Genomic DNA, 17228 nt, shown 5'->3' with positions numbered 1-17228 from the left:
TATAATTAAATAACACGAGAGAGAGAGAGAGAGAGAGAGAGAGAGAGAGAGAGAGAGAGAGAGAGCCCAATTTCGTGGAAATTGCTATGTAACATGCTGCCTGTGGACTGTGGAAATGAGCTCAACCATAAATAGCCACCCTTGGCATATGCAACCTTCTTGAGCTTTAAGATTCAAGATTTAGAGAGAGAGAGAGAGAGGGAAAAGAGAAACCTTCTAATCTCATTTTAAGCAAAAGCAAAAGCAAAAATAAGCAAAAAATGGTGAGAGCTCCTTGCTGTCAAAAGATGGGACTGAAGAAAGGGCCTTGGAGTCCTCAAGAAGATCTTATTTTGATCTCTTACATTCAACAGCATGGCCATGGAAATTGGAGGGCACTCCCCAAACAAGCTGGTAATTACACTTCGACACGTTTCGCTCGTCTAGTTCTTTTCAGTACAGTTTACCAAACATTCTTTTCTTTTTGTGTTTTTTCATTCTGGGAAGAATGTAACTACACAAGAAAGCAAAATTCATTCAAAAATCCATCTGAAAGCTTACTTAAAAAATTTTATTTTATTTTATTTTATTTTTTAATCTTCTCACTGGTTTTGTAGGTCTACTGCGGTGTGGGAAAAGTTGCAGACTACGTTGGACAAATTATTTGAGACCGGACATAAAGAGGGGAAATTTCAGTAAAGAAGAAGAAGAAACTATCATCAAGCTACATGAAATGATAGGGAATAGGTGTGTATCTATCAATCAACTTGCATTTCACATTTATCTATTGATACTTTGCAAACTATAGAGATGTGCTTATGTCGTTTTTGGCTTCATCTCCAAAATTTTAAACCTATCACAGACATCAAGAGGCCATTTTTAATGGTCATTTTATGAATTTTGAGAGTGATATAAATTTACTCATGCACCAGAACCCGGGCACTTTGTCTCTAATCAAGGGACGGAGTCGGGAATATAATCCAGCAGAGGTATGCCGATTATTAAAACCCGAATAAGTGTTTCCGGATCTCGGGTCTCATACTTTTGAAATAGTTAAAATAAACAAAAATATTGATCTCTAGTAAGAGTAATGCTATTCATCGTCGTTGGTGTTAAACGATATTAAATGATAGATTCATTTAAATACAAAATCATATAACTCGTTTAAGTGAATGATGTTTTGATGTTAGATATCATTATTTTCTTATAATATTTGTATGTACTGATGTACACATTGGAATAATCAAGATTAGCAGAAAAGATTCTCTTTAATAACAATTCCAACGTTAATCAAGGCTACAAAATCATTAAATGACTGTACAGACATCTATGCACGGCATGATCTGTATCTGCTTAGGATTTCTTGTCTAAATAATTAATCTGAACCACTGGATTTCATGTTTGTTACTGTTATTAAATTTTAATTTATCCGAAAAATTGCTGCAGCCAAGCAAATATTCACAGGTTTATTTTTTTATTTTGTTTTTCAGATGGTCTGCTATTGCAGCAAGATTACCCGGTAGAACGGACAATGAAATAAAAAATGTCTGGCACACACACTTGAAGAAAAGGCTCAAAAATAGTAATACTTCTGAGGATTCCAACAGAAACTCAATCATTCAAAAATGTGATTCTAGTAAAGCTCCTGGAAATCCCAATTCCTCTAGTGAACAAATTGTTGATAGTCCACAGCATTGCTCTAGTGAAATGTCATCAGTCACGGATTCATACGAGAAAACGGTTACTAATCACGAAGAAATGGACAATTCGTCCGAGTATTTTCCTCAGATCGATGAAACATTTTGGTCGGACGACTTCTCCACAGACGTTAACATAAACATGCAATCATCGAACTTCCCGGCTGCTGCGAACGATAAAGTTCAGTTCGAATTTCCTTCGTCTCCCTTGGAAAACGCCGCCGCCGGCAATTTAATGGTTGATGATAGCATGGACTTTTGGTACAATGTTTTCATTGGAGCAGGAGATATGCCTGATTTACCAGTGTTTTGAGTGCTGTTTTGGTTGTAATATATATTTAGGACAGGATATTCAATCATGGGATGCTGATTTTCCAAAGGTGCCAAATAATGGAATCATTTCATCGTCAAAGTTAGCAGAAATTAAGAATGTAATTAGGATATTTTCTTTGTGTTCTCATTAGGAGAAAAATAGTGGAAGTTGACATGAAAAGGAAAGAAGGGAATTTGATTAGAAATTTGGTTTGAACACACTTAGATTTGAAGGATTTAAGGGTAGGAAAAAAAAATTGGGACTAGGGACAAAAGAAATCCTAGTTATTTTCCTTCTAACCCATGTTTGTTAGTGAAGTTTATTGTTTTCTTGATTATAATGATGGGAATTGTGTAATTTTGATGAGAAGGATGATTAAAATTAAGGAATACAGTATCGTTATTTTTGTTACCATATAATTGGTGCTAAGCACCATCTATGTGACAATGTAGTGACATTAAATATTTTAAACTAAATAGATTTTTATATTTAATTGGACTTATCATTTAATGTTATAATAATGTCATGATAAACACTCATGGTTCTATATAGCAATATTATTCAAAACGCGTTTTTTTTTTTTTTTCCTTACATGGTGGTTAATGAACTAACGTGTGCATTGATGGTTCTTATTAGAAAGAAAGCACTGGTACCTTACTGACTTGGCACCGCTTAGGTACAACATTTAATCCATTTCTTTATTTGAAAAAGTAGTAATTCAATAAATATTAAAGCAATATATCTATACACACACACACACACACTTTAAGAGTCCGTTTGATTGCATGAATGAAATTTGGGTAGAAGGAAAACAAAATTCGGGAAATTGAATTGTTTAGAACTTGTTTTCCTGAGAATTGTCAATTAAAGGGAAAAAAGTTGTTATAATTGTGGGAATTGGTTTTCCACAAAACCAAGGAAATTGTTCATTTTGGATTTGGGTGGGGGTTTGCAATTAAATAAGCCAAAGAGATGAAAGATGTGGCAAATCAATCAAGCCCTAATAGTCACTCATTGATGAAAATTCACCCACACACACTCAAAATCTGATTTGCACATTTCTTAGTTTATTATTATTATAGTTGAAATGATGAATAAATATACATTGGAATATTAATGTGTATTCCTTGTACCTTAGAAGAAAAATCAAACTCATAAAAGTCAAATTTGGACACGAATTAATGCATTTCACATCATCAATCAACAAGGACTGTTTTTAATCTCCCCCAGTTAACATTATTATTATTCTTTCAATTTAGTCCCTACATTAAGTTTAAAATAATTATCACAATGCTTGGTCGAAGTCAAGAAAGTGATCCAGTCAACTTTTTGGGAATCACTTCATTTGTTCGTTGAATGTCTTTATCAACTTTTTAAGTCGTCTCTTAATTTAATTAGTTTCGTTGAATTAGTATTCTAATTTCTTTGAGTGATACTATTTGTAGTGGTTTACTGTCGTAATCGCCCTATGTGATATTATGTAACGGTTAGTGATTTGATACATTAATGTGACAATTTTTTATTATATACAGTAAATCACTAATCGCTACATGATTGTCACGTAGGACGACTGCGGTAGTAAGCGACTGTAAATAGAATTATTCAATTTCTATTTGGATTAGGGAATTTCATGTCAATTGTTTCCTTCAAGCTTTAGATATTGGATTTTGCTAGGAAAACAGGGAAACTGCCTCCTAGTTACTTAAGAATGGCAATTAGGCCAAGCCACTCTTCGACTCGCCTACTCAGCTCGTGAAAATGGAGATCGTGGGCGGCTCAGATCATAAAAATGCGAGCCTGAGCACGAGCCGAACTAGCCTGGGCGTTGGGCGAGCCGAGCTCGTTCGGCTCACACGGAAGAAGAGTCGCTCATGGCTTTAAGTGACCAAAACGGTCACTTTTTTGAAAAAGTAACCGTTTTGGTCGCTTTTTCACCTTTTCAGTGACGAAACGGTTACTGAAAAATTCAGTGACCGTTGTGGTCACTGAATTTTTTTAATTTTTTTCTTCTTTCCCCACTTCTATAAATAGCCCCCATTAACTCCAATGTTTTTCATCTCAAAACTCAATCCTCATTTCTCAACTCTCTCAACTCTATATCTATCAAGTTTCAACACTCTTATACAAAATATACAATATTAATTCATTTATTACAGTTTATTCAGTTTCAATTTCAATTCATCCAATTCTCATTTCTCACTATATTTATTGAAATTTCGTCCAATTCTCGTTTCTCACTACATTTATACTTTTATTAGTTATTATATTTGGATTTCATCACAAACAATTAAACAAATGGATCAACGCTCATTTGTTGAAAGCTTGTTTGATACGGGATGTGGGCCACATGGCGAATCATCTAGGACACTGCAAAGTCAATTTCGAAATGAATTTGTCGGTCTAAATGACGTACCCCATACCTGAAGATGTTCACATTCACGATTATAGAAGTCACAATCCAATTGATATGGATGATATTAACGTTTTCGAAACGAAACATGAGGCTGAAGAGTTCGAATTAAACATTCCAAATGCGAGGGGAAAGCGAAAAGGGAAAAATCAAGCAAAATGTTGAATCACTTTAAGTTGATTTCAATGGGAAAAGTCGTTAATGGCCTCGCATAATTTAAGGCAGTATGTAAATACTGCCCCCAACAAAGATTGTTATGAAAAAACGAATTGGTACAACACATCTCAACCGTCACTACAAAGTATGTGCGATCAAACATGAACTTCTTCTAGCCAGTCAAACACAATTACAATTTGCAAGTCCAGGCGTCGGTTCTACGACGTCACCCCTATCCACGTGGGTATATTCAGAGAAGAAAGCTCGAACCGAAATGGTGAAATTTGTTGCCGCAACTAAGTTGCCTCTGGCTATTGTCGACAACCAACACTTCGTCTCCTATGTGAAAGAATATCTGCAACGAAGATACGTTGGGATGAGTCAAAACACTCTTTGTGCCGATACAATACAATATTTTAATGATTCAAAACAACAATTAATTGTGAATTTGCAACAATATGTGTGTGTTATATCTTTAATTTCTGATATATGAGAAGGGATTAATAAAAGAGCTTATATAACTGCAAGGTACACTATATAAATCCATCTTGGTGCATGCATAAAAAAATTATTGCTTTTAGAATTATTAAGTTTCCTTACAATGCTAATAATATATATAATGTTATTATCAGTATTGTTAGAGAATATAACTGTAAAACTAAAATTCGGTCTTTTACTTTCGATAATGCTAGTGTTAATAAGGTAGTCGTCGATAAATTGTGTACGGTACTTCAACCTGATTTCGGTGGGTATTTGTTTCATATTCGTTGTGTGTGCCATATTTTGAATTTAATTGTACAAGATGACTTAAAACATATAAATGATGAACTCCAAAGGATTAGGAATGCACTATTATATATTACGATCTCCCCCAGTAGAAAATAAGCTTTTGAAGATTTTTATGCCGAACTAGGGGTGACGACTATTAAAACATGTGTGTAGCTACGTAGACCATAGATGAAACTCTACTTACTTGCTATTAAAGTCATGTAAAGATTTCAAACATTTAATAACTAATTTTTATAACAATAGACACGTTAGAAGCGATGATGATGTTATGTTGAATGAATTCGATTGGGTTTTAGTTTTGAAAGTTAAAAGATTTTTGACCTCTTTTTATGAGACCACAAAGATTTTATTGGGCGTTTAGTATCTCACAAGCTGTATAGTGCTTGAACGCATTTATATAATTGTAAAAACATTTCATAAATATAAAAATGATCTTGATTTTAGTGAAATTATAATTGCTATGGAATTAAAATTTAGAAAATATTGGGAAGACCTGTCTATGCTATTTTCTTTAGCATTCGTAACGGACACTCGATATAATTTATCGAAAACTAAATACATAATTGATCAAATCAACAAAACCTTAACGTTTGATACACCTATCACCTATAGGAATTTAGAACAAACATTACATGAAATGTATGAATTATATGCGGAACGAATGGGTGTGAATGTTTGTCGAGTACCCTCTGCACCTACTCCTTCAGGTAAAATTGAAGAAGATGATGCCGATATAATGAATTTATTTCAAGGCATTAATACATATAGATATTATGCAACTACAATGTGTTTATTTAATGTCATATCGTCTACATCTGCATCTCAACAAACATCAGCCGCAACTCAAAATGCGATGCCTACTGAATTAATTGATTACTTCTATCAGAATATGTCAACAGACAAAATAATTAAAAAAAGTTCAGAAGAAGTAATTGAATTCTGGTGAAAGTATGAAAGACGTTGATAAGTTATTTCTGCAATTGCGAAAGATCTGCTGACACCTCCGATTAGTACTGTTGCTTCGGAGTCTGCTTTTAGTGCAGGTAAAAAGGTTTTGACCGATATCAGGAGCTGGCTGAAAGAAGATATTTTGGAAGTGTTACTGTGCGTGAAAGATTGGCAGGATGCTCATTTTCGATTACAAGATAAATACGCTGAAATTACATGTCGTCAGTTAAGTGATATTTGATTTAGTTATATTAATCAAAATTTCTAATTTTTAAAAAAAAAATTATACACGTTACAACAAATTGTTGGTGTGCAATTTTTAACTTCACCTAGTTAAAATTGATGTCCCAATCCCAGATAAAGAATGAGGGTTTACATTTTATTTATTTTAAAAAGAAATCGAAAAAAAATATATTTTTTGTAAATGTATTTCAAAAAAAGTTCATTTTCATTACATAAATATTTAACACTTTATAGAAAATAGTACTAAATGATATAAATAAAAAAATTATCTTCATTAAATTATTTTTTAAAAAATACATCTTTTTTTGTACATAAAAAAGGGGGACGACCTTGCGAGCCAAAGCTCGGCTCGACCCATGTGCTCGGACGAGCCATGAGCTCGTGGGCCAAGCCAAGTTTGCCCAAAATGAATGCGAGCTCGGCTCATTGAAAACTAGCCACGAGCTCGGCTCACCACGAGCGCGACCTGAGCTCGTGCGACGTACGGGCCGAGCCGGCTTGGCTCGGTCCATTGACATCTCTACTGTTACTTCAGCAAAATCCTTAGATATTTCTTGTGCGTGTTGTTTTTAAATTACTGACTCGCATTCATTCATAGACTCTAAATCTATCTATGTTCTTTAGTTTATATTTTGTTATATCACGGAATATCCTACGCCAATATGATATTACAAAACATGTTTAATACATTGAATAGAATATACGTAATTACAAATTGTATTTACGAAAAATAAATTAAAATAGACCTCCACTAAAGTTTATGACAATAAAAAGGGAAAAAGAAAAATTCCATAAACATAAATCTTAGCATAGATTTCTCAATTTGCCATTCGATAAATAACTTTAAAAATGATAAATACTGTTACACCTCTTCCAATGAGGCTCTAAGCGTTGACAAATAGCAGCTGCATCACAAGAGAACTTAGGCTTGCACTCCACATCATTCTACACACGTAGCAATTTGGTCGAACCCCCCATGCTGAGCCCCCATGAATGAGGCCAGGAAGGTAGAGGCATCTTAAGGAAGATCTTCATACAAGATCTTGTAATAAGTGGGTGATGTGACAACTCACTGTATGGGCGGCTCAACTCAATCAGCAAATCAAGTCTAGTCTTACATGTCAGGCCTAGGAGCTTGACTGATTGATGCCTATGATAAGAGGCCTTAGCCTCCAAGATAAGGCCATGTGTCTCTTCATCCAACGGCTCTTACTCATCCTCTTCTATTATAAAAGTTTACACTTGATATCATTCCAAACGTAATGCAAGTTTAGATTTTGATACTATAACTTTGCTCTCTATATTCTTTACTCCCGATTCCGACCCCTTTTATATTGGAGGCTCATGTTAAAAGCCTTCCCACACCCACATATATCTTCTCCAATTGACTTGATCATCAGAGTGCGTGCGACTGGTTCCACCCCCACCGAAGAAGGCCATGTGTGTCTAACGATTTGTCTTAGTGTGCAAGAAAACGACTTGTTCGGATGTGAGAGGCCTCGCAATCTATTGGCCATCTGGAGGTACACTTTTTGAGGTCAACAAATACAATACTTTAACTAAAGCATTTGATAAATCTGTCACGAATGTGAAAATTGGGAATCCAGGTTTTCCTAGCACTATGCGTTGTTTTATAACATATTGATGGGAAACAGGTTGATTTTATTTCATTTTGTATACATGTTTTATGGTAATTGTATTTATATGTTAATTCATTCTTCACCAATGGAAAATGATTGTGTATTAATGTGTTACGGAGACAAGGGGGACGAAATGAGAAACTATGTTGGCTTCACAACAACTGGAACAAGATTTGCCTTGAAATATTGCTGTTAAGTTGTAAAGCTTAATTATTGTTGTTGTGTAGAGTCTATATGTAGATTGACCTCTGTCATGAAGTCGTTGTCGAGGTAGACAAGGAGGACAAGAGGCCCCCCCCCTCCAAGAGGTGTAGGAGTGGAGTCCTCGGATCAAAATTTCATTAAAAATTGTTTAGGAATTTCATACTTATAATTTCGATTTTACCCTAACTTGTCTTATAAATAGGGAGCCGTTATTACGTTTCGTATTATTATCACCAAATCATCAAAAAGAGAGAAATGTTTGAGAAAAATAGGTTCCACATTTTTCTCTTGTAAACTTCTTTTTATCAGGGTGAATTATTGTAGGGACGAAGATGACGTAATCTTACATTGAAGTGAACCTTTATAAATATTACATATTCTTATGTATTTATTTCATTTTTACGATTTTATTATAGAATTAAGGTCACTAATTCTCAACAATACTTGAAGCAACATAAGTGGAGCTCAAAATTTAATATTGGGTTGAAAATTAGCTTCCACAATTCAAATTTGCAGTGGGTATATATTGTGTGTCAAGAGAAGTTAAATTGATCATACGGGTTTTCACTTTATGTTGATGCTACATATGTCAAAGAGCAATGCTATAGAAATAGGCTGAAAAACAGATTGCACACATTTCGATGTATAATTGGAGAGTTTGAAAAATTTTAAAAATAAATAAATAACCAACAACTTACTGCCATGTCAGTTTGCTTTCTATTCCCAATTTTTGAACCTGTCTGTTTATCATTTTTGATGTCGAAGATGGTCATATAATTATGAATTTGCAAAAGAGATCTATAAATTGTGATGAATTTGAAGGGAAGCAATTATCATCATATCAACCTCGTGAACCATATTTATTAGTTCAAGAACTGGGCATCGAAATTTGAGCTATGTACCAATAATTAAAGATCGCAAAATTTAAGAAAATCATGACAATGCGTAGCAACCAAATGCTGGAAATGATTGGTGATTGCAAGTGTATGGTTGTACGCAATAGAAAAAGAAATTGAGTGCAAAGGGGATATATATATATAAATGTACTAGAAAGGTTTTACTTTTGAAATATGCTACTTGTACATAATGTGTTGTTCATAACGATATCCATTCCACACATTTGAATAAATTATATTTTCTTTGAAATGAACCCCTCTTCATGTGAAAAACGTGAACACCGTTATAGATGTCTTAATGTACATATAACATCACTATTTACTTTCTATGACATTAGCCGTAAGACGAAGGGATGCCCCCTCAAAAAGGGAGCTATGGGTAACAAGACCGAACGACAAATGTCTCATCAACAAATAATCACAAAGATTTATAACCCCGAACTTAAACCCCCCATTTGATGATGATTATTTCCAAATTATTTTTCCTACACTCATTTTCAATCACATTTACAGAATAAAATAATTCTGCACATAAACTCAAAACTTTCCCTTTACTTTCAAATCACATATTCCCATAAAAATTACTATTCAAAATTCTATTTTTACCAAACAATGATTGTCAAACAAAGGCTAAACTTGGTCATTCTTGATTTGAATAATCAATATGATTGCCATTGATTGGAATCAAGGCTCCTTGATTGATGATTGATTGTACAACCAATTGTTGTAGTGGATTCGTTGATATTGCAGAGGTTCTGATTATCCAGGAAAGAACAGAGAAAAAAGAGGGGAATGAAATAATTTTGCAGTGTTATTATGAACAACCAAAAGCCCAACAAGAGAACGAGAGTTTTTCTAGATTAATCGACCATAGAGACCCCAACAACAAAAAAATAAATAAATAAATAAATAAAAAACAAAAAAAGATTAGGTAGCCAGTAACAGAGTATAATTCTTCCAAATTTTCTGTCATTATTTCTACGATACGTATAACCTTAATAGATCGACAATGAAGTCTATTTGGCATTAAGACAATTATCGCAGGCGTATCACTTCATGGAAATAAATGTTATGTGGGCAAAGAAGAAATTGTTGGTTCAAAATCAATTAGTTTGACAAAGTGGGAAGACGACTGGGAAATTGCTCCATTACAGTCATACATTTATACCATCCAGGCAGATAAATTGGGCATGACTAGAAAGTGCGTTAAATCTTAAAAATCCTCAAACAAATCACAGGTACATAGCGAGATCTATAAAAGCAGCATATCCATTGTTTATCAATCAACAAGATCGACAATGGAATTATTCAAAACAGTAGCTACTTTAATCGCCATAAATGGAATAAGTCCTTTTTTACCACGAGACGGGAAATTTATGTGAGACACGAGTATGCCAGATCTTTCTCCTCACTGAGCTCTTTAGCAGTCAAGTCCAACTTGTTCCTAGAATACTCATCAATTGAGAGTCCTGCAATGTACAAACAAATACTGAGACTCCTTTGATCGATTTCATTATCTTCTATCCAGGACAAGTCGACCAGGGGGGAAGGGTGGGATGGGTGGTTGAGGTTGACGGAAAACAGACGTCCTAACAGAGTCATATAATAAAAAGATTCATGGGGAAGTTACTAAAAGACCCGAGGGCAAAAGACAAATTTAGAAAGGGATGATTTTAACAAAATGGGAATTCATAATACCACAGGAAATGGGCTGCAAATAAAATCCTATACTACACATTTCAACATTTTAAAGTGTTCATACACCGCATAATCTAAATAAAGGCTACAAATTCAAGTTTTTCAGTTTTCATCCATGCTCTCACCTTGCACAATAGACCATTCTCCATTCTTGCAAGTAACTGGGAAGGAATAAATTAGACCAGCTGGGACATTGTATGAGCCATCAGAATAAACACCCATGGAAACCCAAGTACCCTGTAATATAATAAAACAAATTTAAAAAGGTGCATGAATAATGACTATTGATAAATCTTGATCTATGACAATTATCATTATCAAAAGAATGATGAGGAAGAAATCTACCTCTGGAGTTCCAAGGAACCAATCACGAATATGGTCACAAGCAGAACTAGCAGCAGAAAGTGCACTCGAAAGCTTTCTAGCTTTGATGATTGCAGCACCACGTTGCTGGACAATAGTAATGAACTCACCATTCAACCTAGAAACAAAATCAAAATAGGTACAGAGAAAATATAAAATACAAGGTAAGCTTTCGAATTTCGATAAATATAAAAACATTTCATATGGAATTATAGATACTAAAGGCTGAAACTTTAACCAAAGCTTTATACCATTCATCATCAGCAACAAGTTTGCGGACTGGTTTCTCTCCACCCGGAGTATTGACTGTGGCATGATTGACATCAGGATACTGAGTTGAAGAGTGATTTCCCCAAATAATGACATTTTTAACATCTGAGACTTGAACACTCAATCTCTCTGAAATTTGTCCAAGAGCCCTGTTGTGATCCAATCTAGTCAGACAAGTAATATTCTTCTCTGGGATAGATGGTGCAAATTCCTTTAGTATCAATGCATTGGTGTTGGCAGGGTTAGCAACAACCAAAACCTGGAAGCAAAACATACAGCAAAATGAAAACTAGGACTCCTAAGCAAAGCAAAAAAATATCCTGCTACATGATTTTAAATTGCTAAAGATGTCAGGTCTTTAACAAGAATCTTAAAGTTCCATCATGGTGAAAATTAACAGATCAGAGAGGATATGCGTAGCATTTAAACAATATATTGATACTTCATAATCTCTACATAATATTGGTCAGAATTTAATTTTTAAAGGTCACATTCTTTCAGTTGAAAAATGTATTTATTTCTAAAATTAGAAAAGATTTCTATACTTTCACGTACCAAAGCCCATATAGGTGCACCTAAAAATCAATTTTTAATAGATTTTGATAAAGGTTGATGAAATGTGTGGTTGAAAAGTTGATAAAAGGTTAGGGTACCATGAAAGGTAAGTTAAAATTAATTGTTGCCTTTGACTTACCATTGTTGACTTTGATTTGGATTTTTATCAACTTTTTAAGATACACCAAACATGGACAAAATCTATGTAAGTATTATTAAATAAAGGGTCATCAAAGAAAAGTCTTGAAAGGCAATTACCTTGCAGTTGGCAGCAGCATGCTTCTCAAGTGCTGACGCCTGTGACTTGTAGATGGAGACATTCTTTGACATTACATCTTTTCTCTCCATGCCTTCTTTCCTGGGGAAACCACCAACCATCACTGCAATGTTGACTCCAGTGCATGCTTCAACAACATCGGTTGTTGCAACTACACCTGATTCAAATATCATATTAGATGGATAGAAGTTATCTCCTTTCAACCCATACCCCGTTTGGCATATAAAAATTCAAAATAAATAAGCTATTGACATTTATATTCAATACACAGGAGTAAATTACTAACCTTTGAGAAGAGGGAATGCAGCATCAACCAATTCCATTTTCACTCCATTAAGTGCCTCCGCAGCAGGTGGAATATCTAGCATGTGGAGGATGACAGGTTGGTCAACGCCCAACATCACTCCCCTGGCAATCATGGGAACAAGAGCATATCCGATTTGTCCTGCAAAATTAGCAAGTTTCATCTTAATATCCTAGAAAATAATAGTTGAGCAAATTAAACATTTTGATGCAGATACTTAAACAAAAACCACTAATGCTCAACCATATAAATAGAACTCCCTCTGCTAAATTGTGGCTTAAAATGGATTGGCTTTTTAGATAAGATATTGGCCTCGAGAATATTTTCAGATTTTACATCAATGTAATTCGAGTCATGGATCCTGTATTTCTCCATCACCAATTGTTCCACCAACAACATGAGACACCCAAGACCTGCCATTTCTTTCAGTTCCATTTATTTATTATTTAGTTTTCTAAATCAAAGGCTTAACATGGATCTCATAATCAATTCAAAATTTTTAACCCTTTTCATTCCCAGAGATAAATTTCACGTTGACAAAAATGGGAAAACCAAAAAGAAAGTTTTGCATCGAATTTGTTAGTATCTTGAATGACTTCCAGCCTTCAACACGCACTTCTGATGCTATCAAATACGACTTCAAAACCAAAGAAAAGAAAAATAAGGATCACTTTACCATTTGCTAAAGCAACTTACACATCCATACAAACACTTCACATAGATGTCCCTACTTTAGTTATATGGTATAATCAGTAAACTCAATTTGAAAGAAAATAATAAGAAAGACAGTTCACTAGATTCCATCGAAAATCAGTTTGACACTCATGCCCCATAAACCATAGATAAATCACTCTACTATCAAATTGAAGATCTGGTTTTTACGGTAAAACCGATGGTTACCCATATACATATTTTATTTCAATAGAAAAATTAAATCCTAAAAGAATATTCAGAACTATCAGATATTCAGATTTAAAGATTTATATAAATCATCAACGTAAAATAGGCTTCATCAAAACATAAATTTGATTGTGTAATAGTCAAAACACCACAATATCAGATCTACACATCAATTAAACAGAAAACGTCATTAAATGATGTGTCACAGATAACTGGAAGAGTAACGGTAGATCTCGAATGAAAGGTGACTTTAGTAGAATTAAGTTTCCGATTTACCTGCGGCGCCGGTGACGAGAACACGGATTGGATCTTTCGCCATTTGTGATTGAGATCAGATTTGAAAAACGATGCAATCGACGAGATTTATTTGCTATTTTAGTGAAAGAGTAGAGACAGTGGGAGGATATAGAGCGGCCGATATTAATCGGTAAAGTTTGATATAGACAGGGAAGTTTTTGATATGTCCACCACTTGTTTCTCAATTCGTTAGACAACGTTGTCCAGTTGGAGATCGCCACGTGTAACCTAGATATCAATGAGCATGCTTCTTCTTACCATGAAAATCGAATAATTCTATGTTCCATTGTTTCGTCTTCGTTATTTTTACAACGTATTTTTATTAATTGTGGCAAAAGTTAATGAAATGTAATAGTGCATTTGATTACGAGTATGGAATTTATATGAAAAGAAAATAAATTTTAAATAATTTAATTGTCTTAGAATTTATTTGCATAAAAATTATTAATTAAATGTGTTTGATTGATTTAATTTTCACATTAGAAAATAATATACCTGTCTATTTTTTATTGGTGGATAGATAAAAAAGAGTGGATATATGAGAAAAAGAAAGAGAGTAAATTTCCTGGAAAATAAAATTACAAGGATAAAGATGTATGTACACATAAGGGGGTTACCAAATCGTTTACATCCCTTCACAGACATGCAGGTCCCACCTGTTATTAAATAATTCGAGCTGTGGTCCCCACTTTATGTTGTGAGTAGTGTGTAAAAGATTGTGTACATGTAGCATGATCCAAATTGTAAAACCAAAGTCTTCAGTTGGCTTTATTTTATTTTTTTGTCTTAACCTACCCCAAGTTGATGCATTCCCACCAAGTTGATGCATTTCCACCAAATATAAAGAAGCTGACGATGTCAGGCACCCTGCTTGATTGGGATCAATGTCTACTCTAGGAATGTTGGAAAATCTTGAGATCCTTAAGTTGAAAGATGATGCATTTAAGGGAGACCGATGGCAGACGGAGTAGGGAGGATTCCGTAATCTCAAATTCTTGTGTATTGGAATACTGATTTTGTGTTTTGGGAGACACTTTGTTTTGTTTTTGTAATTGAACTAGGACTGACTGATTTTGTAATTTGATGCAAGTTGCATCGTGATTAACTGTATTTATGGTTTCTATTAATGAAAAGGCTTTCATATTACATTTGAACATTCTCCTTCCAGGTCATTCAATGTTCAGAATGTTTTAGTGAATGGTATAGCAGTTATACTTTTAAGAAGATGTTTATGTAAATAGTGAATGATATATCAGGTTATTCAATGTTCAGAATGTTTTAGTGAATGGTATAGCAGTTATACTTTTAAGAAGATGTTTATGTAAATAGTGAATGATATATCAGGTTATTCAATGTTCAGAATATCTTGGTGAATGATCTAGCAGTTATATACTTGGCGATTTCATGTAACCAGCTTGTCTTTGTCATGTAACCATCTTGTATTGAGTAAATGTTAAATGTCCTGGCTATTGGTTCCTTGACACATCTTAGTTGTGTTTTTGACATTATATTCAGCCTATTTTTTGAAAAAGAGTGCAAGGAATTTATCAGGCAACCAAGTGCTTAGTTTGTATATATAGTGATTTTATTTATAAACATTCGTGTTTTCGACATTATATTCAGCCTATATGAAATAGTTCCAGTCAAAATTTCTATTTACAAATTCCGATCCTGAGACACAAAATTAATCATCTATTCCGTGCCAAGTTAATATGTCCTTCTTACATATAGTTGTTGACACATAAAAATTCAGCCCAAGGAATGAAGCACAATTAAATGATCCCCAAATCAGGTAGCCCAAAGAACGAAGCCCAATCGAGCAAATCAAGATGAAGGCCCAAATAAGGAGGCCCAAGAACGCGGTAACGCCATCGCCAAAGTTTGCAAGTCGCCCAGAATCTGAGCGAATGGAGGTCATGCAGTCGCCCAGAGCTATTACTCTATTCTCGCTCAAACCTTCAAGTTGCCCAAGGTATTAACAAACATAACGCATCGTGATTATCAAGAAGTGCAGTTATCAAAGCAGTTATTAAAGCAGCCCTATCACGTTCCATGATCCGAGGAATTCAATCGAAAGCGGTTAAACGATGAAGGGTAATGGCAGCAGTTAAAAGGCAGTTTTTATGACAAAGTGGCCATTACGAAGAAAGTGGGTAATTATAGGACGATCAAGCAGTTTTTAGAGTAGTTGATCACAAAGAGATCGTTTATGAAGTATAAAAGGGAGAAAGGACATAGAAGCAAGGGACTGAATCCAAAACTCTCGAATAGAGAACATGTAATTTTCATTTTCTTAGTTTTTAGACTTAAACACTTTCCTTTCAGTAACTCGTGTGCTTGCGCCCCTTGGAGGCACGTTGTTTTTAATTTCCAATTGTAAAGTCATCGCCAATAAAAGAACACCCCTTTTTGGGACTTTGTCTCAAGAGGTTTGTCCTTTACACAATCGTCTGATCATTTTTAATTGTTAGCGACTAACCCGCGCGAAACAATTTGGCACGCCCGGTGGGACAGTGGTGTTAGGTGTTGAAAGTACAAAAGGGGAAATAATATGCCTCAAAGATCCGATAAGGAAGCAGCAAGTCAGGGAGGAATCCGGTCTGTAATCGAGCAATATGAGGAGCAGCATGCCTCTCCACGAACAGATGGACAGAATCAGAGCAGTAACAGTCGTTACGAACCAATGACGGAGTTGAGTCCTCGAACCATGCGTGCATTACTTGGAGAACTCACGCAAGACGTCGTTGAACAGGTAAATCTTCGAAGCATTCATAACATGGAAAGATTTACACAAAATGGGAATGTACACTATGACAACATGGCCAAACAACTAAAGACGTTGAACGAAACAATGAATAAGTTAGTAGGCCAAATATGTCAACCGGCTATACCTCTTTCAAATCACTTTCAAACTAGGATGATTGTGGGACATAATCCCTCAGTCCTAAATCCGAATCAAGGGGTAGAACCGCTTTCTGGTCCCTCTACTTCAAACCAAGGGGGTACTACAGTACCAAATCAAAGCAATGGTAGTGGTATGCCTAACTTGGGGGGTAATCGAAACGTGGGAGATAATATCCTAAACAATGGATAGAATATTCCACGTGGTAACGAAGGAGTAGATGTTCAGTCTAATGGTAATGGCCCTAATCATGGTAATTTTGTTGCCAATCAAGGACCAAATATCAGGCCTCATGCAAATCAATCGGTTAACCAACCTGTAGGAATTCCATATGACCCCAACATCATGTTAAGGAACCAGATTATGGAAATCGTACAGGATCAGATG

At 34.8% G+C, this 17228-nt stretch overlaps 2 protein-coding genes across 2 annotated transcripts; one reads left to right on the top strand and one right to left on the bottom strand.

Annotated features, from left to right (window-relative positions):
• Window positions 1–83: 83 nt before the first annotated feature.
• Window positions 84–2385, top strand: LOC111371599 (transcription factor MYB4-like). The gene is made up of 3 exons (XM_022993666.1): window positions 84–393; window positions 597–726; window positions 1470–2385. The coding sequence occupies exons 1-3, from the start codon at window positions 261–263 to the stop codon at window positions 1987–1989; spliced, it is 783 nt and encodes a 260-aa protein (XP_022849434.1). The 5' UTR covers window positions 84–260; the 3' UTR covers window positions 1990–2385.
• Window positions 2386–10360: 7975 nt separating this feature from the next.
• LOC111371598 (malate dehydrogenase-like) lies at window positions 10361–14097 on the bottom strand. Its single transcript, XM_022993665.1, has 7 exons — window positions 13919–14097; window positions 12725–12883; window positions 12420–12595; window positions 11588–11865; window positions 11319–11454; window positions 11099–11210; window positions 10361–10744 (listed from the first exon to the last, which is right to left on the bottom strand). Exons 1-7 carry the CDS (start codon window positions 13959–13961, stop codon window positions 10650–10652), a joined length of 999 nt encoding a protein of 332 aa, XP_022849433.1. The 5' UTR covers window positions 13962–14097; the 3' UTR covers window positions 10361–10649.
• Window positions 14098–17228: the final 3131 nt, after the last annotated feature.

Source organism: Olea europaea, chromosome 22, assembly GCF_002742605.1.
Source record: "Olea europaea var. sylvestris chromosome 22, O_europaea_v1, whole genome shotgun sequence".
Taxonomy (NCBI): Eukaryota; Viridiplantae; Streptophyta; class Magnoliopsida; order Lamiales; family Oleaceae; genus Olea; species Olea europaea.
Note: the sequence above shows the minus strand (reverse complement) of the source record. Positions and strands in the feature narration are given on the sequence as shown.